General features: G+C 41.7%; 1 protein-coding gene across 9 annotated transcripts in view; it reads left to right on the plus strand.

The window, feature by feature from the left end:
- Positions 1 to 24,872, plus strand: part of NTRK2 (neurotrophic receptor tyrosine kinase 2) — a 188,204-nt gene that overhangs the window by 30,253 nt on the left and 133,079 nt on the right. For all 9 annotated transcript variants that reach the window (XM_083701958.1, XM_083701950.1, XM_083701956.1 and 6 more), the window contains 2 exons: positions 6,432 to 6,500; positions 12,485 to 12,636. In XM_083701958.1, the coding sequence (XP_083558084.1) occupies positions 6,432 to 6,500; positions 12,485 to 12,636 (221 nt within the window). The remainder of the gene's footprint in view (positions 1 to 6,431; positions 6,501 to 12,484; positions 12,637 to 24,872) is intronic.

Below are 24,872 nucleotides of genomic sequence, written 5' to 3' on the forward strand. Positions count from 1 at the left end.
ACAAATGGGCAAGCGGAAAGGGCAAACGGGATTTTACAACAATACCTGAGGTGTTATGTAAAAGACAGAGAAAATGATTGGGTGGATAAGTTACCTCTAGCAGAATTTGCCTACAACAACGCGGAGAACGTGTCCACAGGGATGAGTCCCTTTCTGGCAAATTATGGGTGTCACCCCCGGGCATTCCCAGGAGAGGGAGGGGAGAGGTGGAGCGTGCCGGCGGCGGAATATTTTTTTGAAGAGATGGAAGCGATCCACCGTCAGCTTCAACTTAACTTAGAGAAAGCCAAGGAAGAATATAAGAAGCAAGCAGACAGAAATAGGAGGGAAGGTGAAACTATAAGGGTGGGAGACCGGGTGTGGTTATCCACCCAAGGACTACCGTTCAAGGGCGGGAGTAAGAAATTGAGACCCAAAAGATTGGGACCCTTTGAGGTCATACAGCAGGTCAACCCAGTAGCATTCAAACTCAGGCTGCCCAGTCACATGAAATTACACCCAGTATTTCACAGGTCATTACTGTCGCCGTACCGAGAGGGACGTGAGTGGGGGGAGCGTGAGAGAGAGGCCACCCAAACGCCCGTGATAGAAGAGAGAGAGCGCGACATGAACGTGGCAGGAATCATTGATTCCAGGTGGAAGGGGAATCAGGTGGAATATCTGGTAGAATGGGAGGGGGAAGTAGAGTCGGAAAACACTTGGGTACCAGCAGAGGTAGTCAATGACGAGGTCTTAATAGAAACATTTCATCAGCGTTTCCCAAGAAAACCGCAACCCGTAGCACGATTTAGAAGGGAACACTTTGGGACCACCGATGAGGAAGGAGAGTTTGAAGGGTTCCCAGAGTCAGGGGTGGGTGAGGAAGCCGACTCCGACGAAGAAGAGGAAGACGGGGAGAGAGACGGTACGCCGTGGCTAGAAGTGTTTGAATCCTCGGATGACGAGGAGAGTTCCTTCAGGGGCTTTCCGCCCTCACCGCCAGTGGGAGAGGAGGCGGGAGGGGGTGAAGGGGGCCCTGGGGGGGAGGTGGATGTCAGGGAACTGCCATCGGAGGGACAGGTGGTGGACAGGCTCCAGGAGAATAGGAGAGAATCTGCAGCAGAGGAAGGAACCAGCAGGGGGAGTGCAGGAGTCACAGCGGAGGGGAGGCTCTGGGATACTTCTAGTGAGAATAGCGAAGAGGTAACAAAACCCCCATTAGGAACTCCCACCCTTCGCCGGAAACTGTCACGCAGAGAGTCACGAAGGCGCATGTCCGTCAAACAGCTTTTATGTTGGCGTAAATTCCGTAGACGCCCACTGTCAGATTCTACCAGCGACTGACGGAGTCATGCTTTGGGGGCTCCGTTAGTGCCTCGGTTTGGATGACCAGCCAAACCCCAGAGGGATCAAGCTTTTACGCACAAGCAGCTCACTATCCCATCATATTAGCCAACAGGGGTCATTTAACCGGCCCACCAGGCGCCCCCGAACCGAGCTGTCCACTTGGCAAGTCCCCATGATATGCTAAACCAGCCTGGTGCAGGGACTCACTTCCGCGGCGCTGGAAATCACATCTGCTGGAGTGAACCAGCCCAGGCAAAGTAAACCTTGCTGACCCCTGATATAGAGGAATGTGTGTAGAACATAGTCTACTGTACAAAGGTTGCATTTACACTGGATGCTCTGCCCACTTTTGCTTTGGACCCTGTCCCTCACCGGGATGTGGCCACCACAAAGTAGTGTGGCCCTCAGACTGAAAGAGGCTTCCCATCCTTGCGTTAAGCAAAAAAGAAAAAAAAGGGGGGGAAGCAAAAGCTTTTGAAGTCCTTGTGACCACACTGGAGGAAGAGTGGGGAGGAGGCTTGCTGTGGCCCGTTCTACTCAATCGGAATATTTGTTTACCACAGCCTTCCTCAGCCTAGGTCCATCAGGTGGTGTTGGACTACAGCTCCCATAATCTCAGACCATTCGATCTGGGAATGATGGGAGTTGTGGACCACCAATGGCTGAGGGACCCAGGTTGAGCAAGACTGGTTTTGCGTGGCATTCAGACAGAGTCATTATTCATTTTCATATTAAGCTAAAAACAACCCAAAACAACCCCCCCCCCCACCACCACTGTAAATCCTTGAGTCTCATTAACATTGGTGGCAAAAATCCAAGTGATTTCATAGGGAGTAATGTTTGCTTTTTCTACTGAAGTTTAAATCATCAGAGTGACAGCATACATTTATGCATTTCACTCTTTCTTGTCTTATAACAATTGGTGCACATCTAGGATTTGGAAACCATTTTTGTTTTTGTTTTTTTGGCAGACATTTTAATGAAGATTGATATAACTGCATGAACTTTCCAACTAAGAAAACTATTTTGGCTTTAATTATGTCACAGGAGGAGCCTTTCAACTCCCTTTAAAATCCCTTTTTTAAAATAAACTGATTCCCAACAGTATTTCATGTGAAAATACTAATGATAGCGGCGAGCACTTAAAGCAACTGCAATAACGTCTGATGCTAAAGAATACATTTTGTCCCCTCCCCAGATGAAATTTGTATAGCCAAAATGCTTTCCTTTAGCTTGATTATTTGAAATCAGTAATAATGTAAACAAAGGAAAATAAACATTCCAGTAGATATGGCTTAAATGTAACTTACAGCATCATTGATTCAGTTCTGGCATTCTCACTGACTTTAAATTTCAAAACAATAACACTTAACAAGCCATTGAACAGCACTGTTTTAGCAAAGCCACCTGTTTGTAAATTCAGCAGTCAAAATCATTAATGACTTGTTATCGTGCTGTATGAACAGTCACTGTGTATTTAAGTGCCTGAATAAGTATTGTACAGTATGTGCTCTTCAAAACTTTTGGGCATTGATGCTCAGTGCATGCAAGTATATGCTAGGGACACTGAAGGGATTCAGTTCAGTCTGTATTTTAAAGTGAACCAACCAAATTCACATTTTCCAGATCATGAATAGCAAACACTTCTGTGAGGGAGAACATTTTCCAGTGATTTGTTTTCTGTTTTGTATGTTCATTAGTAACAATGAATGGCTGCTCGTTGCACATAAATATTGGGCAAGTTTGGAAGTTTCAGAGTTTTGAGCTTTGTTTACTAAATATACTAAATTGGTCACTTTGGGTTGTTTTGCTCTTTTCTAAATTTTGCAATAAATTTTTAAGCTCACAAACATGCCAAATGTGTAAAAACAAAAAATCATGTTCTACTGTAAAAATCGCCCTCAAATGCATATGCTTAAAGTCCTTTTAAAAAGAATGCAATCAACTTTTCATTCATGTTACTCCAACTGTGTAATAACTGACGTGGCAGATTTCTCAGTTACACAAAATGGTAAAAAGTAGCACAAGTAGGAACAGTGTAAAATGAAGTCTTGCTTGACTCCCTTGCTGAAAGAATCAGGGCTTGCCTAATACACTTATTAAAGCTGCACATTATAATAAAGTCGGCAAACACCTAATTCACCCTCAACTATGGGTGAGGAACCCGTGACCATCTGGTTGTTGATAGACCCCCAACTCCATTCAGCCCCAGTGCATGTGGCCAGTAGTCAAGAATGACAAGAGTTGTAAACCAGTGTGATGTAGTGGTTAGAGTGTCGGACTAGGACCTGAGAGACCAGGGTTCGAATCCTCACTCAGCCATGAAGTTCATTGGGCCAGGCACTGCCTCTCAGTCTTAATCTACCTCATGGAGTTGTTGTGGGGATTAATTAAGAAAGAGGAGAACCATATATACTACAAATGGCTTAGCATGTAACACTGGGTGCAGCTCCTAATTCAATGCAGTTCATTACAAGTAGAATCGAAAGCATCTGATCTTCACTCAAGCAGAAGGCAGAGAGAGGAAGCGAGAGTACATGATCCTGAGGCTCATAGCTATTGTACTACCAACCTTACTGTATGCTTGCGAAACATGGACCACTTACAAATGCCATCTGCAACTTCTCGAAAGATTCCATCAACGGTGTGTCCGAGAAATCTTACACATCACTTGGGAAGACAGGCGAACTAATATCAGTGTACTGGATGAAGCAAAGATCACCAGTGTTGAAGCAATGATTCTTCAACATCAACTTCGTTGGACTGGTCATGTTGTGCGGATTCCTGATTATCATCTTCCAAAGTGGCTACTCTATTCTGAACTTAAAAATGGAAAGCGTAATGCTGGTGGTCAACAAAAGAGGTTTAAAGACTCTTTAATTTAAAAAATTTAAAGGCAAATTTTTAAAATGTAGTATAAACACCGACACCTGGGAAACACTGGCCTGCGAGTGCTCCAGTTGGAGAACAGCCTTTACCAAAGGTGTCATGGACTTTGAAGACATTGAACTCAGAACGCAAGGGAGAAACGTGCTAAGAGGAAGGCACGCTTGGCAAATCCACACTGTGATCAACTCCCACCTGGGAACCAATGTCCTCACTGGGGAAGGACGTGTGGATCCAGAACTGGCCTCCACAGTCACTTACGGACTCATTGTTAAAACCGTGTTTATGGAAGACAATCTTACTCTGCTACGAGTGATCGCCAAAGAAGAAGAAGAAAAAGAAAAAGATAATACAAAAATATAGTTCAGCATTGTAAACCAGACCAATACAGTGGTACCTTGGGTGACGAGAACCTGCTCGCCATCAGTAAGAATCAGTCTCACACAGAGATGGGTTGAAGAATTCTGGCTGCTTTAGAGCTGCTGCAGCACAGCCTTTATTGTGTAAAGTCAGAAAGATACAAAATACAAGGAATGCAACTTGTTCTCAGCCAGCAGATAAGGGCCATCGCACTAGACCATGCAGACGATCAGGCTATGTTACGTGGACCAATCATTTGGGACAGCACGAGCTATTTACCAAGGATGCTTTTAGCTATGAAATCACCCTGCAATAATGAGAACTTTGCTCATGCTCTTATGTACAAGCAATCATTTCCCCACACTCGGGTTACAGACGCTTCAGGTTACAGATTCCGCTAACCCAGAAATAGTTCCTCGAGTTAAGAACTTTGCTTCAGGATGAGAACAGAAATTGCGCAGCGGCTAAAGTGGTACCTCAGGTTAAGAACAGTTTCAGTTTAAGAACAGACCTCCGGAACAAATTAAGTTCTGAACCCGAGGTACTACTGTATCTCCTTAGGACTATTCCAATATTTTTTCTTCACTGCCCTAGGTGAATTTAATTCCCCCATCTTGTGTCCTAAGCAGCATATTAATAGCACTTTAATGACCAGGAGTTGACTATGCTACTACGACTATTTTTTGTTTTAATTTTTGATGACAGTGCCTTCCTTACTTCCTCTCTTTGGAGTGCATCAGCTTCAGGTGCTGTGCAGTGTATCTTCATATCCCTTACTTCAGCCAGATGTGCACTCAACTGGGATGGAGGTTGTGGGGAGGCAAAACTGGCAATTCAGGGCAGCTTCTACACTTGTTCCCAGCATAGCTGTCAATCGTCCCTTATTTGGCGGGACAGTTTCTTATCCCAGCGCCATGTCCCGCTGTTGTCCCTTATTGATGAGGCTTCGTTTGGCTGCTGCCTGGGCTTTCTGCCTTTGGCTCGGAAGGGCTCAGAAGTTGAACATACCTGTGCCCGGAAAAACCCTTATTTTGGCAGCTGATCCCTTATTTTCGAGGCTGCTGGTCCCTTATTTTCAAATCTGTAAGTTGACAGCTATGGTTTCCAGCCCTAAAAAAAAGGTCCAGGTCTGCAGAGATTTGTAGTCTAATTGGGAACATAGATGACAGGGACCACTACAGCATCTACTAAGCATCTCCCTTGCTCACTGGGAACATTTTATTTTATTCTATTCTATTTTTCCTCCTTTGTCTCTTCTTCAGTGAAGGTGTGCCCACCCCCACAGCACAGATGACCATGTGAACATAATCTAGAGCAAAATTGCCTCTGATCTTCAATCTAGTAGAAGACATTAAAGCTCATTATAGTATGACGCCCTGAATGCTTAATTGACGTGAAAGGCCTAATGGCTGTATTTTGCCATTTTCCCTGTGATCTTTCATGCAATTTCAAAAGGATATATAAAAAGCTTATGAAACTTCTTATTTGGCATGTGGTCAGGGTTTAGGTAAGTACAGTTTTCAATGAAGGATCAAAGAATACATGGTAAACATGTATATTGCTTATGAATAAGTTGAGCATGTAGTCAACATCTGAGAATGTCTTTGGAGTAAAACTTAATCCACATTTTTCCTCTACATGAATAGACCTGTTTAAAGGTGCACATCGTGATGAGTGTTTGCCTTTGTGTTGTGTCTCATCTTCAAGTTAAAGTACAGTCTGTATTGTTGTATAGGCCATCACCCAATAAAAAAAACCTGAGAGTTGGTAGCTTTACCAACTTACAATATATTGCAATATTTTTGTTTCAGATTATTTTTTTTTTTTACTTTTAATAATGACATTCTGTTTCTTTACAGTAACTTATCTGGAAACAAGTTTTCAAGTTTGTCCAGAAAGTCTTTCCGCCACCTCAACTTGACTGATCTGTAAGTAATTGTTTTGTTTTGTTTCTTAAATGTTGAGGGTTGGTTGTTGTAGTAGTTGCCATTATCATCACCCATCCAGCCCAAGCCTACTTCACAGGGTTCTTGTGAGGATAAAATGGAGAGTGTTGAAAGCTTGTGTGCTGCCTTGAACTCCTTGAAGGGAAGGTGAGATATAAATGTAATAATAAATAAATAAAAATAACCATTATCCAGTATTTAATGGACACGGAGTATATCAAGGAAATACTTATGGGTTTAAGAAAAGGTAAATTTTACTTTGCGCAGGCCTAAAGACATTTGTGTGCTCTGGTGAATGAGATGGGTTGGTCACTACCACAAGTTTTGTCTCCATACTCCACAAGCCGTAACTGGGAATGTTTGGGGACTGTGGTGGTAAAGAATATGGAACAGATACATGTGATGAGCACAATACACACAAACAACTCACTTCATCCCATGGAGACAATTTAAAGAGACTTCCATGCAATCGCTGTATTGTGAAAAGGACTCCTAGGCTAGAACTCTTTAACAGGGGCTCTTCTCTCTTGCCCCTCAAACCACAGAATCCACACTGCAGATCAATTTACTTTTGAAACACTAGAGAATTGCAGTGGCAGTAAACTGTGCACTGTGGGAAGCCCTTGAGCAGGCCTAGCATCACGTGACCCTTTGACCTGATGAGAATTACTGAACCCTTGGTGAAGCAGCAGACTTAATCGCTTCACCTAATTAAAGTTTTTGAGTTACTGGGGCAGTATCACAAAACTTGTAAAAGTGGATCAAGTGATGCTTGAGCTGTGCTTATGAAGAAGCAGTCAGTAGGTAACATACCATGGTCATGGGAATTCACATCCTGTTGCTCTAAAACGTTTCTGTGTGGATTGGACCTTTTGTTCTTTTGTCTTTGTCCTGCTCTTTTGGAACTTTCTTCACATCTTTATTGCACTTGTCTTTCTGGTGAAGTTGTACAATAAAAGAAAATTTTGTTGTTTTAATCAGTTGATAGAGAAGAAGTAAACTATGACTATCTGGAGGATTTAAAAACTAGATTTGTGTTTGATTTTATTTCCTGCTGCTTCTTAAACTTGTCTGAAGGCACATTATCTTACCTGGACTCATTGTGTTGAAACCAGTGTTAATTCTACTCAGAGGAAACCTATTGTAATTGAATGGACATGTGTAACTTAGGTTCATTCATTTCAGAGGGTCTGCTATGAGTAAAATTTAGATGGATTCAACTCATTAGCTGTAATACCAGTAAATATATATTTTAAAATATTTGTTACATATTGCTTTTTAGGGATTTACTGGTTTTAGAAGTTCCCAAGGAGATCCTAATCTTAGTTAGGTCCCATGGCATGTGCAGGTATGGAAATTTGATAGACAAGGGAAAATCTACTATGGCCTTGGAAAGCAATGTGATTACACTTCAAGAGGCAGCATTAGTTTGCATATTTTTGTAATGTAGTAGTCATCAAGCAGCTGGATGAGAAAGATTATTGTTTGAGAAAATAGAGTGACCATGTTTGGTCAATTATATCTCAGTAAGCTGACGCAGGTGGCGCTGTGGGTTAAAGCCTCAGCGCCTAGGACTTGCCGATCGAAAGGTCGGCGGTTCGAATCCCTGCGGCGGGGTGCGCTCCCGCTGCTCGGTCCCAGCGCCTGCCAACCTAGCAGTTCGAAAGCACCTCCGGGTGCAAGTAGATAAATAGGGACCGCTTACCAGCGGGAAGGTAAACGGCGTTTCCGTGTGCGGCTTTGGCTCGCCAGAGCAGCGATGTCACGCTGGCCACGTGACCCGGAAGTGTCTCCGGACAGCGCTGGCCCCTGGCCTCTTAAGTGAGATGGGCGCACAACCCCAGAGTCTGGCAAGACTGGCCCGTACGGGCAGGGGTACCTTTACCTTTACCTTTTAAGCTGAGATATGAAGAAGTCTTTTGAATGTGTGAGCAACTCCTTTGCTCCACTGAGTATTTTCGCTAATCCAACCTCTATAGTAAAGATTGTACTATTCAGTTGAATGTGATACTTTTTTGTCAGCTCATATTAATGTACGTTGCTGGCATAAACAGCCGAATGATGGCATTTTATAATGCTCCTTTTGATCTTTCATCTGGGTGCACATAGACTCTCAAAAGTTTAAAGAACTTGTGCTAGCACTAGCCGGGATTTAAGTGAGTTCAGTTTTCAATTTGTGATTCAAATAAGACATGAGGAGCACCCACTTTGCTCATGGCTAAATTGAGCATATAATTGAAACTATAAAAGTTGGCTTGATAGTGGAATCTGCCTCATATATCTGTAGGTGCCAGGTGGGGCATCCAGTTACAAAACTTGATTCTTCTGTGCAATGAAAGTGAGATATGAAATTACTCTTACAGAGGAAAATAATCCAATCTCCTGTTCTGACTGTCCTTTGACTTCCCTGTAATCAAACAAACACTTTGTTTTAGATGTCATGGTAGACATGAGTTGAGAGAGGTTTTAAAAGGCCATAGCTTTAAGTACATTTTAAGAGATTGAATTTGTTGATTATAAGGTATTTGGATGCTATAACAATAAGTCAGTCTAATAAAGTAGAGATTTGAGGGGAGATGGGAAGTTATTGGTATAACAAGGGTAGAGAACCTATTATAAAATGTAACAATAAATGGGTAGCAATAATCTGAAAGAAATATTACTGTGCTGATCCATAGCTGTCAACGTTTCCCCTTTTTTAAAGGGAAATTCCTTATTCTGAGTAGGATTCCTTGCAAGAAAAGGGAAATGTTGACAGCTGTGAGCTGATCATTAAGATTTAGGAGCTGGGCAAGTCTGGGTTGTGCTGCTAAAATGTGCTGCTATATCGAAGACAGAGGAAATGTTTCTGAATGGCCCACTAAATCTCCAAGGGGAGCTAGTTTATAATCTGACAAGCACAGCCTTGTAAACAAAGGTTATAAGCCTGCAATTTTTCTTTTACTAGCCTATTGTGGCTGGCAGAAGAGGGTGAGAGAGCTCTGTTCCTCCTGCAGTAGCATTTACATTTCTTTGCATGGATGATGTAGCTTCTCCCGTCTTGCAGCATGATGGTTTCTTTGCTGGGCACAGAGGAAGGATGGAGTCTTCCATCACCCTTCTGCTGGCCTGTTTATGCGCCTGCATGCAATTCCATGTGTTTACCTAAATGGAACCAGCGGAATAGTGTTTAAAAGGCTAGGCCAGTATGCACAGTGGGGATTTAAAGACTTTAAGGTTATAAGAAATTCAGATAAAAGTTAAAATAAACATGAAGCCACGAATCAGCATAAAATAAGTATACTTGGAATAGGGAGGGGTGACAAACCCCTAATCTACTATGCATATACTTTCATCTCTGTGTCCACCTGATTTCCTGCTGGGTATAAATTAAGTACTGTATTATGGAAGTGTGATGATTATTATTAAGCAGTTGCCAAGTCCTTCTTTTGGTGTCTCCTCCAATACAGTGGTACCTCGGGTTACAGACGCTTCAGGTTATGCGATTTTGGGTTGTACGCTGCACAGAACCCGGAAGTACCAGAACAGGTTACTTCCGGGTTTCGGCTCTCGGGCATGTGCAGAAGTGCAGAAGTGCTGAATCACGACCCGCACGTGCGCAGGCATGGTGCTGTGGGTTGCGAATGTGCCTCCCACATGGATCACGTTTGCAACCCGAGGTTCCACTGTACTCCTGGATTAGACCTGGGCAAAGCTTTAGATTGGCAGCGTGGCAGTGTCATGACAGGAAAGTGTGAATGCTATCTTGAGGCTGTGGGAATTTGGCACCCACTGAGTTGCCTGAGTGCAGATAACGGTTGTAGTTATGCTGTTGAAAGACTGACCCATGGATACTTTTTCCTTTTGTATTTGCTAGCTAAAGGCTACCATTGATATGCATGGTTAATTAACATGTACTCTGTGTAGCTGTAAACCCAGATTTGCCACCAACAGTTTAGCAAGCTGGTAGAGATACACTTGCCAAGGAATCAGAATTGGCTGCAACTTCTTGTCTAGTGGTTAGTTGGTGACAAATTGATAGATTTATGTTCCGAAGCCACTGTTTACATTTCAAGAGAAGCCTCACTTTCTGCCAATGGAAAATTTCAATGAAATCAAAAGCTCCAGAGAGACATTTTTTGTTAGGACCATGGCAGGCAGAGAGACAGAGGGAAAGAGAGTGAAACTTCCTTTCCCTCCCCATCTCCAGTCCCGAGGCTCTTCGGGCTTCACTTCTCACTGCTATTCACATAACAAAAATAAAAACAAACCATGTATGTAAATTTTACTCAGTTTATCCCTCAGAAGCCAGAAATTCAGCATTCCATTTTATGAGAGAGGGGACACTGGGAAGACCAGACCAAGTCCCAGCCTTCTCCACTGCCCCGTGTTAAAGGAGAATTAAGGTGGGACGTGAGTCGTTTGGTACAGTTGTCTCTCTTTATTGCAAATCCCATCCTCTCCCTCTGTACTGTCTCCCACGCACCCCTGGAAGAAATCCAGTGCTGACCCAAACCACAAGGTTTGTGGGAGTGGGGTCTTAACTTTTCCAGTCTGTTAGCGAGAATTTGTCAAATCTGTAGAACAGTCTGTTTTGATCGGAATTATCTACTTTGGCTTGGGTCCAGTCCAAATCAAGAGCTTTGGAAACATCTGAACTGTTATGAACATTCTGCTGAGATTGCATTGGCAAAAAGGATTTTGAAGATCGTGGTCAAATCAAATATAACTCCTGTAGATTATTATAATTAGTGCTGGTTTGTTTCTTCTTTTAATGAAATGTCTTTGGCGGCTCAAGCAGCACATAAAAAATTATCCTCATGAAACATAGGTATGCTTTTATGAGCAAAGTTGAGATAATGTTCCGTTCCTGAGCCAGACATCTGGATCTTCTGTGTTGTGTTTGTCTCCAGCATCTTTGCACTTAGCGCTGATTTGTGGCTTTCATGTGTGTTTTAATTAGAATAGTTCTGCAAAGCTTTCATTTGAATTCCTCAATATGTGCTTACATGCTTAGAGTATGCAGTTCAGCTTTTGTTTGTTATTACTCTTTGATATTAGTTAAACACTTTTTGCATCATTGCCTAGAGATCTACAGATTATTTCTTTTTAGAATAATTGCATCACTTACTTTGAATACTTTTCTTTGGTGCTTCAATATAAAGGGAGCTAACTTTACACCAGAATATGAACAACATTTTAAAATATACTTTCTCCACAAATAATACTGGAAATCACATACGGTTCATATTCCTGATATTGTTGAAATATATGGAATTGCTCAACAGGTTGACTCTGTGCTTAGCACAGCTCAAACTAAAGGTAGAACGCTACTGAAGTCAGTGGAATCACATCTCTTTCCTCCAGTTCAAGACCTGGTCCTTGGGCTGAAACATTTAGTCTATTCATCAGTTGGATTAATAGGTTAGAAAACATTTTATTTAAAAATGTGTCCCTAATTAATTGGGAGCTTTAGAATATTGGCAAGTTTTTTTTAAAAGATACATGTATGTATAAATAAATAAATATGTATGATATTGACAGTATCAAGTGCCATGTTAGAATAAGTATTCCTTTCCTCTCCCACATACATCTGTGAATGCCTGCTACAAGACTTGCATGAATATTGTCTTATTCATATACAGATTGTATTGATTTATAGATTGAAATGTATGGGCTTATGCACAATGCACGTAGGTCCTATTTCACACCCTTGCGTTTAGGTATGTTAAAGATGGAGCAATCATGCCAGGTGGGAGTGGGAAAGAGCTATGTTAATTGCTCTCCATCACAGAGCAGATCAAGGACAGGTAACATTCAGTCCAGCCTTAACGACTTCTTAATTAGGTGACAGTCCTGCCTGGTCTCATATTAAACTTTAATTTGGAGCAACTTTTTTTTCTAATGCATTTGTACATACTGTCTTGTATATTATTAATTAGTTTTGGAAAAGAAAACCATATTTCCTGTCTTTTTAATCTTTGTAGGATTTTGGATGGCAATCCATTCAAGTGTAACTGTGACATTATGTGGATCAAGATATATCAAGAGACCAAGTTTCCAAAAGCTCAGGATTTTTACTGTATGAATGACTTCAACCAGAACATATCTCTGAGGGAGAAGCCAGTCACAAACTGCGGTAATGCACTTTTAATGTAGAATGATTGGCATGTGTGTTTGATGTTGCTAAAAGTTTTGGAGCACAACCCATTAAGCACCTTCCCTGTCCAAACCCCATTTAATCAAACTTTTATTAGATCATTTCTTCATGGATTAGATTCTTGTTTATAATCCAGGTGCTAGTCTGGTTTGTGAAAGATAAAAATCATACTTCAGGAGAATGTTTAAAGTTAAGTTGTGCATACCTGTTTCTTAATCAGTCTTAATTGTGTGCAGGATTTCTACTGGAAATGTGACTTTTGTCACTTTTTGGATTCACTTGTTAGAATGATTTTTCAAGTAAAGTCCTATTTTCCCTGGTGAAGAGTGGATAAAACTTCCAAAGTTAGTCCATCTTTTCTGTGTTGCTTTATGAGCACCTTGACAACTGTTGATATTCTGTTACACTGTGACCGTTTGTTAAGCTGAAACAGATAATTTCAGGTTGAATGAACCACAGAATTGTTCCCATTCTACATCTTTTTAAAATTTCAAAATGTGTCAGTCCACTTTTCAATATTTAGTCAGCAAGTTGCACGTGCTAAAAAGAGAACTTTTTTGTGGGAGGATTTCATTGATACAGAAGTGGGGAGAGAGAATTGGAAAAAAATTCCCTCCTCCCTGCAGGAACTTCTGTTGAATCAAAAGCCCTTACATTCATTGATGAACACTTCGCATCCAAGCCTGTGGATTTATATGAACGATTAGGTGTCTTGCCTTTTCTGAAGCTTATATTGTAGAAATGGGAAGGTCCAAAATACCATCTACTCTACATTGTCCATGCCATCCAGTGGCTTATACCAGTTGCAGAAATGTCTGTTCCTCTCAGGGCACTGATATTATATAGGCTTTAGGTCTGCTGAGCTTATAGAAAAATATGTTAACTTCTGTTTCCTCCACATGCTAGTTCTTTACTCGTGAGATACTTCCCTCTAAGGAGTACATGGCAGAGATATCCCTTCCTCCCCCTTTATTTTTGTTATGCTGCCCCTCCAGGTGCCCTTGCATTCAGGGTGCTAAAAGCTCAGGCATAGGCAAACTCTGGCCCTCCAGATGTTTGGGACTACAATTCCCATCATCCCTAGCTAACAGGACCAGTGGTCAGGGATGATGGGAATTGTAGTCCCAAACATCTGGAGGGCCTGAGTTTGCCTATGCCTGGTCTAGCTGCTCTGGGGAAGCAATTTTGCCTAAGAGAATAGCATAGGATTGAGTGCACAGGCTTCATTGTCAAATTTTCGCCAAGCAGTCCTGCCAGAACTGATCCATGTGCTTTCAGCTGACAAACTAGGGACCTGAGCATCCTTTCCAGAGTCCTCCAGCTCTGAGGCAAGCAACATTTTAAAGATTTATGCTTCTAATTTTTCTGCTTAAAAATACACACTTTGCATTAAAAGTAGGAATAAAGAAATGGTTTAACCAAGAAACAGGAAGCATGTAATGTGTTGTTTTCAAGGTTAGGAACAAATGCATGGTCACTCGTTTTTCTTCCTGTTCTGTTGAAACAGACTGCTTTTGACTTGTTTTTCTGCTCAGATAATTCATCCCAAGAGATGAACACCCACTTCTTCTTTGACTTAGCTTTTTTAAAGCAACATTGTTGTACATATTTATTTGATGTAATAATTAAATTAATTGCCATTGCTTCATTCTGAATTCCTGTGAACTTGCAAGAGGACAAATATATTTTTTGTTAAAAAAAGAATCAAGGATGTAGGAAGTCAAAGTCGTTTGTTCATTTATTTTGACAGATGTTCTACATTTTGTATGGTTATAATTTCCTCAATATATTGCAAATTTAGTATTGTACAGAAGGAAGTATAAGTGTTAGTAACGCAAGACCTTACAGCAGCCAGCTGCTAATAAATTACTTGCTGGGAAATGAAGTGAGACTGTTGTGGTTTCTTGGTAAGGTTATTCATATTAGCAGACCAGTGTAGCAAGAAATAGAAATCGTTGGTGGTACTGCATGCACTCTCTTTTTATGGTTTAAATGGTCAAAGACTTGCTTTTAATGCTTAGCTGAAAATAAACATTAAGTGTGCAATGGAAGTTTATTTCTAACCCTGGTAAAATATTAACAAAGAGAACTAGGAAGAGTGGGTCAGATTTGGCATACTTCTCTCTCTCTTCTTAAGTATATTTCAGCTGGTTCTTAGACTGCTCGCTGATGAACTGTAGGGGACTTTCCTTCTTTCCAGCTGTTAAGTTGCGTTAAAAATACTGTTTATGTTTGCTGCTAGCTTGCCATTTGTTGACTTCATTTGGAGGTGGTATATAAAATAATGTCATTTAGAGGGCATTGTTAAGTGTTTAGTTAGCAAAACAGGGTGTTTTTGTGTAGTTTATGATTATGTCATTAAAATAAGGAAAAATCTGTGTCACTGTAAATGTTCAAGCTCCTGTATAATTTTTGCAGTGAAGTATTGTATGTGTGTAGCAGTTACATTCTGTTGGTTGTGGCCAATGTTAGTCCTACTCAGAGTAAACCCATTAAAATTTATGGGTGTGACTAACTTGGGCGGGATTTGGCTAATCACTCCCACTAATAGAAGGACACAAACCAATGGCTTCAAACTATAAGACTAAACATCGGGAAGAACTTTCTGATGGTAAGAGCTGTTCAACAGTGAAACTCCCTGGGGAGGTGGGTGGACTCTCTTTCATTGGAGATTTTAAGCAGACGTTGGATGCCCATCTGTCATGGTGTGATGGCCTGGGAATCCGATTCAGAGGCTGAACCGGAGGAATCCCAGCCTGCACAGGAGTCCCCGCCTCCAGGGCCGGCTGAACTGGGGCAGGGCCTTGATTCTGAAGCACCTACACCTGTGCCGGATCCTCAGGAGCAGGCACCAGGTGAATCCACTCTGGCTCCAGAGGTGGTTGAGGACTCAGTGCCTACAGGTGAGTCTCCCCCTGGGCCCAGTAACCCTTCGGCCTCTCCTGAACTGCAGAGGCTTAGGGCAGAGAGGCGAAGGGAACTGGTTGCTCCCAGGAGGAGTGCTCGCCTTAAGGCCAGAGGAGGCGGGGCTCCTGGGGGCCAGGGCCGCCCCTGGCCTCAGAGAAGATAAAGGCCAGTCAGCCCGGTCCCAGGTTGCGGAAGCAACGTCGTTGATGAGCTGTTTCGGCCAGCATCCAGTCCTGTTCCCCCAGAGTTCCTGTCCTTGCCCGGCTTCCCGCTGTGGACCCCGCTTCACCCGAGGAGGACTGTCTGCCGACCCTTAACTCAGGTCCTGGACCTTGCCCCACGGTAACCTCCCCCCTGGAAAAGCACACATGGATGGTTTAGTTGAGATTCCCCATTGCAGTGGGCTGGGCCTCAGGTTCCCTTCCAACTCCCCATTTCTATGAATCTACGACTCACGCTAGCACAGTGGTACTTTCCCCTATTCTCCTCTCCCTTGTGCCCCTGGTAATTGGCTAGGGGAAGCAGGAGAACCCCAAAACAACATGTCAGAGCAGGAATGAGAAGAGGGTTGTTTCATCTGGTGAGCTGAAAAGCTTGGAGTGATAGAGCAACTGTTGTAGTGCTGTGTTGAATTTTCCCCATTAATTCCAGTGGGTTTTCTGTGAGTACAAGTTAAGTTGGAGACAACCCGATATCTGCATCTTGGGACCAAACCAGACCTACATGCATTTATTAAACACATGCTTGCCCTTTTGGCTATAAAGTTAGAGTGGGGGTGGGGTGTCAAAAATTTATACCACATGGAATATGTGGGGGGAGAAAAGCCCCCCACCTGCTGGCTGACCTAATCTTGCTGTGCTCCTTTCCCCCCTTCCATTCCCCAGTTGGGGAAAATGGCTTTAAGCAGTAGAATGTGGCAATATTAGGTTCTGTAGAGCTACACTCTGTTTAGCCTGAAACACTGCTTCCCCCAGTGACCTTATCATTATAACCAAGCAGACAAGTGCAGGTTTAATAATCACATCTATGTGTGGCTTGGCTTTCAGTGTGATACCTTTGTTTGCCAAAACTTGCTTGTTCTTTTTAAGACTCCCTGGTTTGGCTAATCTGCTTGCTTCAGAAACAGAATCATGTTGCATTTGTTTGAGTTGCCCAGAAATGCTACCTAATTCAGAATTAGGCTTCTGATTATGGTTTTGCAAAGTTTTCTAGTGCTGATAAGAGTTGGACAATATGTGGCGAGTATTTGCAGATCGCTAAAATTCTGTTAGCACAAGAGAGACTTCTGCACTATGCTTGACGCTTTACTTGCTTTGAAAATGGAAGAAGGGGTTCAGAATTCTCGAGGAATCTAGGGCTGTACTTCATAGAGGCCTTTCCTTGCATTGGAAGACGCTGTCTGGTAGTGTCCATGGTTTCGTTCATGGAGTGTAAGGGTGTGACTGCTTTTTTAACTGTTACCAAATGTGAAGTTAATTCCATTCACCTAATCAATTGTAAGGAATGTTCTTGTTTAAAAGAATAGCAAAAGGATTCCAATCATTGTGGTGAAGTCATGATACTTGGCAAGGTTTAAAGCGGCTTCTTTTCCTACCCAAGTGTTACTTATGCTATAAAAATCCATTTAGTCTTCCAGGTAATGTTCTGATGCAAAAGTAGGTAATATATGTCTCACAGATCCCTATAGGGCCTTGTCCCATCATCTTTGCATGGTTGGTGCTGTTCATTTGCTGTATAGTTGTAAATTGCAGGGATTTTCTTGCAGGTGGTAATATTGCATTTGAAAGATCTTTTTGTGCATGTTAATTATTTTCTGAATAGTGGAGATATACAGGTTGTTTCCGGAAGACGATTGACATCTGGACTTTGTGTGTAGGGTAGAGAGTAGGGAAAAGTCTTGGGCTATTGAAAACTCCCCAACATGGGGCCATGTTCCTGTAACAGGAATTGTCTGTGGATACACCTGTGCACAATGCTCTTTTATACGTGGGACATGGGTGGCGCTGTGGTCTAAACCACAGAGCCTAGGACTTGCTGATCAGAAGGTCGGCGGTTCGAATCCCTGCGACGGGGTGAGCTCCCGTTGCTCGGTCCCTGCTCCTGCCAACCTAGCAGTTCGAAAGCATGTCAAAGTGCAAGTAGATAAATAGGTACCACTCCGGCGGGAAGGTAAATGGCGTTTCCGTGCGCTGCTCTGGTTTGCCAGAAGCTGCTTAGTCATGTTGGCCACATGACCCGGAAAAACTCTCTGCAGACAAACGTCGGCTCCCTCAGCCTATAGAGCGAGATGAGTGCCGCAACCCCAGAGTCGTCCGCGACTGGACTGGACTGAACGGCCAGGAATCCCTTTACCTTTATTTGTGGTGGGGGAACGCTTGCAAGCCAGATTTGCAATAATTTCTTAAAATAACCCACCCCATGATTTTTATTTTCAAAAAAATTAAAGAATAGCATATGCATGTGTTCGGGCCATGCGTGAACTGGTAGAGAGTTTTGTAGTTGTAGGTGTCTGTTAGCACCTCATGTTTGACACTGAATGAGGTGTTCATAAAACAAATGCAGGCTTCATTCTGTTGGTTATTGAATAAGTTCTAAATGATTTATTTGAAATGAGATTGAGCAGGATGAGGCCACCTTGTATATTTTTCCTGATACAGTGGTGCCCCGCAAGACGAATGCCTCGCAAAACGAAAAACGCACAAGACGAAAGGGTTTTTTCGGTTTTTGCGTCGCTTCGCAAGACGATTTTCCCTATGGGCTTGCTTCGCAAGACGAAACGTCTTGCGAGTTCTTGTGACTTTGTTTCCTTTTTCTTTAAGCCACTAAGCCGTTAATAGCCGCTAAGCCGCTAAGCCATTAATAGCCACTAAGCCGCTAATAGCTGTGCTTCGCAAGACGAAAAAACCGCAAGACGAAGAGACTCGCGGAACGGCTTAATTTCGTCTTGTGAGGTACCACTGTACTGAGGGACGCTGCCTGTTGCTACTGAACAGTATCAGTGTGAGTGTAAAGTCAGTCCTGTGTTACCTGCAAAGGACATAGCTGCTCCCTGCTTTAAGGTACCACAGTGTGAACTTAGATCTAGTTTGTATGGCTACATCTAAAATTGTTGTGTGTAAAGATGAAAAAGGATAAAGGCATTGTTACACTGGAGGTAGATTTAGGTTTGTTAATAATATTCCACATATCTGAGAAAAGTGTGTAACAAAGTGGTTGGCTAATCTCACTAATGCAACAAACCCCAAAATATCATAATAACCCAATAGAATTATTTGGGTCATTTGGAATGTTGTCAATCTGTCTTGGCAACTTTTCATTTACCTCTGTATCTGAATTTGCTTCTCTCGCAATCCGTTGTTTATCTTGACACAGTTGAGTGACTGCTATACATGAAATGCATGTCTTGTAGGAGGGGGTGAAAGACCAGGTTTTAACAGAAGTATTAGGGCTTAAACTGTAATTCTGACAACAGTGGTGTCTGCCTCATGCACACGAACACAAAACATTCCTCTTAAATCAATGTGTGCACTCTAAAAAGCAAATTAAAAGTGGTTGGTCTTCCTCCTCCTCCTCCTCCTCATAAACTTTATTGCACTAGCCAAAGGCCAGGGCATCATTCACAAAGGGAACAAAAAGAAAAGCAACGAAAACCATAAAAACCATAAAAACATCAGGCACTGCAGATACAATTAACCACGATCACGTCTCCTAAAAATTATTTGGTGCATATGATAGAATAAAAGGGGTTCTCAAGTAGAATGTGCCAGCTTAAATGTCCGAATCATCTTTGAAATTGACTGCTATTTTATCTAGTTCTTTTCTCCTGACCATCTTAGCTGCCAACGCATACAGTGCTACTTTACAAGTTACAAAGTCAAGTGGTTGGTCAAATTCTATTGTGTTGGAGAACCTTGTAAATTCTTCTTCTCTCACCTGTTAATTATTTTCTTTGAATACATAAGAACATAAGAATAGCCTTCTGGGTCAGTCCAGTAGCCCATCTAGTCCAATAGTTCTACTCAGAGTAAACTGTTCTCACAGTGGCCAACCAGACGCCTATGGGAAACCAGCAAGCACAACAAGAGCTTCCCATAGTTTCTAGCAACTGGTATTTGAAAGCATTGTTGCCTCAATCTGTGGAGCTGGTGATAGAGCATAGGCATCCATCATGGCTAGTAGCCACTGCTAACCCTCTATCGAAATACAGAAAAGTACAGCTTCTAAACTGGAGACAGAATACATGCGGCCATGAGTAGGTATGCAATTGTGGTATGCATGAGAGTTCACCATGATTTGAGAAGTATCAGTCTGCTCCTGAAATGTTGTCACAGTGAATGAGTACCTGAATATGAACACAGATTTATGAAGCAATAAAAATATATTTGAAACTTCAGTGTAATAGATGCTTGCTGTTCCCCATTCTAAATTATTTAGTCTGTGTCTTAGAACACTTCCAAGAAGATGCTTAAGTAGATTTTAGATAAGGATTTCAAAGACCTTAATGAAGGTCAGATGGCGTTTTCCTGCTGGTGAGCGGAGGGAGGATGTTTCACAGTAAAAGGCCTATTCTTTAGAAGAACTAGTGAACATTTATAATGGGCGCAGAAGCAATTGGTCCCATAATGTCATTTAATTAAATTTTAGTCCTTTTTTTGTCTTCTGCATCCATCAAAATATCTTGGTTTTTTTATGACTGTGGAATTAATAAACTCCAAGTTTTATTTGCATAGGTGTCTTAGTTGAGATGTATTCTGAGGACATCTGGGTCAGAAATAGAACACCCACAAGTAAGGTTCCTTAGATTTGGCAATAATGCTACAATAATGAAGTGGCCTCCAGCAGGATTATATGTATGTTTGTTTTTATTGAACTTGTATATCCAGGTCCCTTAGCTGGCTCAAGAAATCTCTTCTAGAATGTTGTTATTTTGTCTACCCAAATGTCATTTCCTGATAAATTCTGGATTCTAGCAAGACTTGATTCATTGGCGTGGTTGACAGGAATATTTGGAGCATTATTATTCTACAAAATTTGTGTTTTTAAAAATTATATTGCTTCAGAATAAAACAGCTATCTGAATTCATAACTGGTTCCTGGCATAGACATCCATGCTTATATAATGCTAATACCAATAGGATTCACAAGTATGTGAAATAAAGTTGATGAAGAAAAATCTAAGCTATCAACCTAACCTTAAATATATTTTGCTTTCTACTTTATACTGGAGTGATCATAGCCTCTTCTGTCCCACATTCTTCAGCCAGAATGCCCCCCACCCTAGATTTTCCCTACCCCTTTGTTATTGTCTGAGAATACTCTGCAGCTTTAAGCACCATGAAACGATTGTCAGTAAATTAAAGGAAGCTCCCAAAACTGCACCCCCTCCCCAAATGTTACCTAGATGAGGTGCAAGCGGGTGCAAGCTATCCTGATGAGACTTACAGGCATTACAGTTCTACTTGCTTACCACCAGGTGGCAAAGTCCAACAGGTATCTAATGGGGCTGCATTAAGAAGGCCTTGTAGCCCCACAAGGGGCAGTACAGCATGATTGCAAGTGGAGAGTTGTATGCCCTTTGCTAGTTAAAAAGAGGATCAGAGTGAAAAATTTGTACAAGAGATGTCTTGACATTTATTACTTACTGTGTTCTTAAAAGGGGTACTCGCACCCTGCCTTTCTAAGTCAAAATGTGACCCTTTCCAAGTAACTAACATCAAAATGCAAAACATCAGAAAGGCATATGAAAAAGCATAAACACAAAAATAAAATGAAAACAGAAGCAAACAAGCAGGAGATACAATCATAAAAACAAAGGGCTGCAGCAAAAGCAAATTTCAACTAGCGTCATAGCTCAAAGCTTGCAGAAACAAAGCAAAACTCGTGCTGGCAGAGTGCCATCAAGGGGGGGGGGGCGCAAGCAAATCTCCTGAGGCGGCGAGTTCCAGAGAGTGGGCGCAGCAGCTGAGAGAGCCCTTCGAGTATTTCTGACAACTGTGCCTTTGATATCAAAAGGGCCTTTCTGAATTGATATTAAGTATTTAGCAGGCTGCATTTGAATTTTACATATTGATATGAAGACTTTCCTGTGATTTGGAGTTTGTATGAGCTTTCACTTCACGTGACAGATGCTGTGGAGATTGTGCTTGAAATTAATGTCCCTGCAAAAAGGAGCCTATCTTCTAAATTTCCTCTTGCAATCAAGTATGGCCACAAGCTGCTCAGAACTGAAACAATTATATTATTGCTCCTGCCTGTTTCTTAGCTAGTGTCATTCATATCTAACTGTTCCATAGGTTTCGTTGACAGTTAATAAAAGCTGATGGACGTTTTTGTCGACAGATTGCTACATCCAGAGGAAGAGTAATGGAGCTTTCAATAGTGTTTAATGTACAGTTTTGCGAATGGAATGGACAGTGAATTGTCTACAATTCCCACAAACTGATCCTTGGACGCAAAATAAGCTGCCTAAGTAATGTGTTCATTGTAAAACCTTGCTAGGCCAGAAAATGATTTGTCATTTCAGTTCTATCGAACTTTAAGTACATTATACTTTCCTTCAATATTTTTTTTTGTCCCTCTTATTAATATAGCACTAGGGGGCCTGCCTGCAACAAAATGTGACAGTGTAGAGCGCTTCTTGCTCATTCGTCCAGTAAGCCAGTCATGCCCGTCTCTGGGATACTTCATTCTATTCCCTGTCCCACCCAGTTTTCCATCTTCCTCATCCTTGCAATAAATAGTCAGTTAACATTCCATAGCTCTTGATCATTCTCAGTCCTTGTTGGGCTGTTTTTGAGGTTCCCCACCTTAGGTTTTTCTCCTCTTGCTGCACTTCAACAAACCCAGGAGGTCCCCTACGCCTGTTAATACCCTACCCTTCTGCTTGGATAGAGCTACAGCACTCAAATCTGAACATTGGAAATACTTTTATTTGTTTATAGAAATATTTGCATATAAAATATCAAGGTGGTATACAGCAGAATATGCATAATACAATAAATCATAAGATACATAATACAATTCAAAATAAATATTGAAATGTCTGGTTAACCTTGAAAAAAATATAAACAACTGAACAGGCCAGTCATCATTAGAAAAAGTTTTCAAGAAACATCTGAAAGTTAGGACTGAGGGTGCCTGTCAAATATCTGCTGGATTCAGGTGTCTTCCCACTTATGTGCATTTGACTCATGCACAACCACATATATGCACAGTGCCAGGAAATAATCAAATCAATTGATTTAAACTGCAAAAAGGGCATGAAAAGAGAGGGAAAATAGCTAGCAATCCTAGGAGCCTTTGCACTGACCTTTAAGGCCTGTGGAGAGTTGGAATCTGAGGTTAGAAGGGAGCAGTTGTGGTGGAGTTTGGCAGATTTTTATGAGTTTGGCTTTTTACATGGTGTTACCTACTACTGGTATATGCTATTTCACATATATGCATGGTACCCAGGAACGTAACCCCTGCGTAAATGGGGAGTCGCTTGTACTCATCTTATAATTGAAGCCAGTTGGGCATCTGAAACACAAGGGACAAGTAATAGCACTCCTCTAGATTAACTCAGGTTATGCTGGGATAGAATGCCTCATGCAGTCATTAAGGTATCCTGGACCCAAGTTATTCTGGGCTTTTTATATTAATACAAGAGCCTTGATAGTTAATACAGATCACATATTTAATGGCTAATGGAGCCATTAAACCTTGCAATACAATAGGATCAACCTTGCAAGACTGGCATGCCTGTCAGCACATGATGAAACAACTACACCATAACTGGAAAGTAGAAACAGAATGAGGCACGGTTACAGAAATAAACTCATGTCGATACAGAGCCTACAATCTCTGTACAGAGATGTACTGCCATGCCCTCTCAGTTATTTGAGATAACAAACATGCCTAGAATTGCTTAACCAACATAAAAAAAAGGTAAAGGACTCCAGCTATTCTGGGCAGTTTCCAACATAAATAAAAACATAATAAAACTTTAAACTTTAAAAAACTTCCCCATACAGGGCTACCTTCAGATGTCTTCTAAAGGTTGTATAGTTACTTATTTCCTTGGCTCGTGGGTTGCAGAACTCCATACCCTCCAACATTTCTCTGATGAAAATAGGGATATCCTAAGAAAAAGCATGACATTCTGGCATCAAATCAGAAACCAGGATGGCTTCTTTAAATCTGGGACTGTGCCTGGAAAATAGGGACACTTGGAGGGTCTGATATCTTAATAACAATACTTGAATGTATTGAAATCAGTGAGCAAGATCTGTCTCCTTCTTGTGGGTGAAATGGCACACATGAGCAGCCCTGGCAAGGCCAGACCCAGAGAAGTTTTGGGAGGAGCCAGTGTGGTGTAGTGGTTAAGAGCGGCAGTCACATAATCTGGGGAACCGGGTTCGTGTCTCCGCTCCTCCACCTGCAGCTGCTGGGTGACCTTGGGCCAGTCACACTTCTCTGAAGTCTCTCAGCCCCACTCACCTCACAGAGTGTTTGTTGTGGGGGAGGAAGGGAAAGGAGAATGTTAGCCGCTTTGAGACTCCTTAAAGGGAGTGAAAGGCGGGATATCAAATCCAAACTCTTCTTCTTCTTCTTCTAATCTAGTGAGCAGTCTCAAGCAGATGGGGAGAGCAGTCAGTGAGCAGAGGGAGGCTGCTTGCCCAGTCCTGGTGATGCCAAGCAAAACCTCAATATAGGCATATTTTTCAAGATATGGAAGGAAGTTTCTTTTGAGTGATATTTTACTAAACGTATTACATTTCATGTTTAGAAATGCAATATTTCTCCTCAGATTGGGAACCCAGAATATAGGATATTCCTGTATACAAAGCAAACCAACTTCAAAATGACTTAAAATGAACAAGTTCAAATCCCTTAAGTATTGCGGAAAACCCAGATTTGAAGAAAAACAACATACTGACATTGATTTTAACTGAGCATGGCCTGGTTCAGTTGTTTGTGGTTCTTGCCAGAATGAAAACCCTAGTGGTTTCACTTTGAAATGGAAAAAATCTGGCTATAAAGCTGAAGGTTGCAAACTAAAAAGAAAGTTTATTAGAAGTTTCACTTTCATTGATTTTGCCAGAGGGAGGAGGGATTCAGAGTATCTGTGTGGCCTGCACTGATTGTGTGAGTACCAATGATTAATCATGGAGAAAATTTTAACCTGCATTTAAGCCTTTCATTGCTCTGCTGAACTAAATCTTGCGGTCCTGATGATAATTCTTCATTGCTGGTATATAATAATTGGCAGCAGTGATTCAAAAAACATTACACACTAATTGTTATTAAAAAAAATTACTTTGTGGTGG

This window comes from Podarcis gaigeae, assembly GCF_964106915.1.
Source record: "Podarcis gaigeae genome assembly, chromosome: 11".
Classification (NCBI taxonomy): domain Eukaryota; kingdom Metazoa; phylum Chordata; class Lepidosauria; order Squamata; family Lacertidae; genus Podarcis; species Podarcis gaigeae.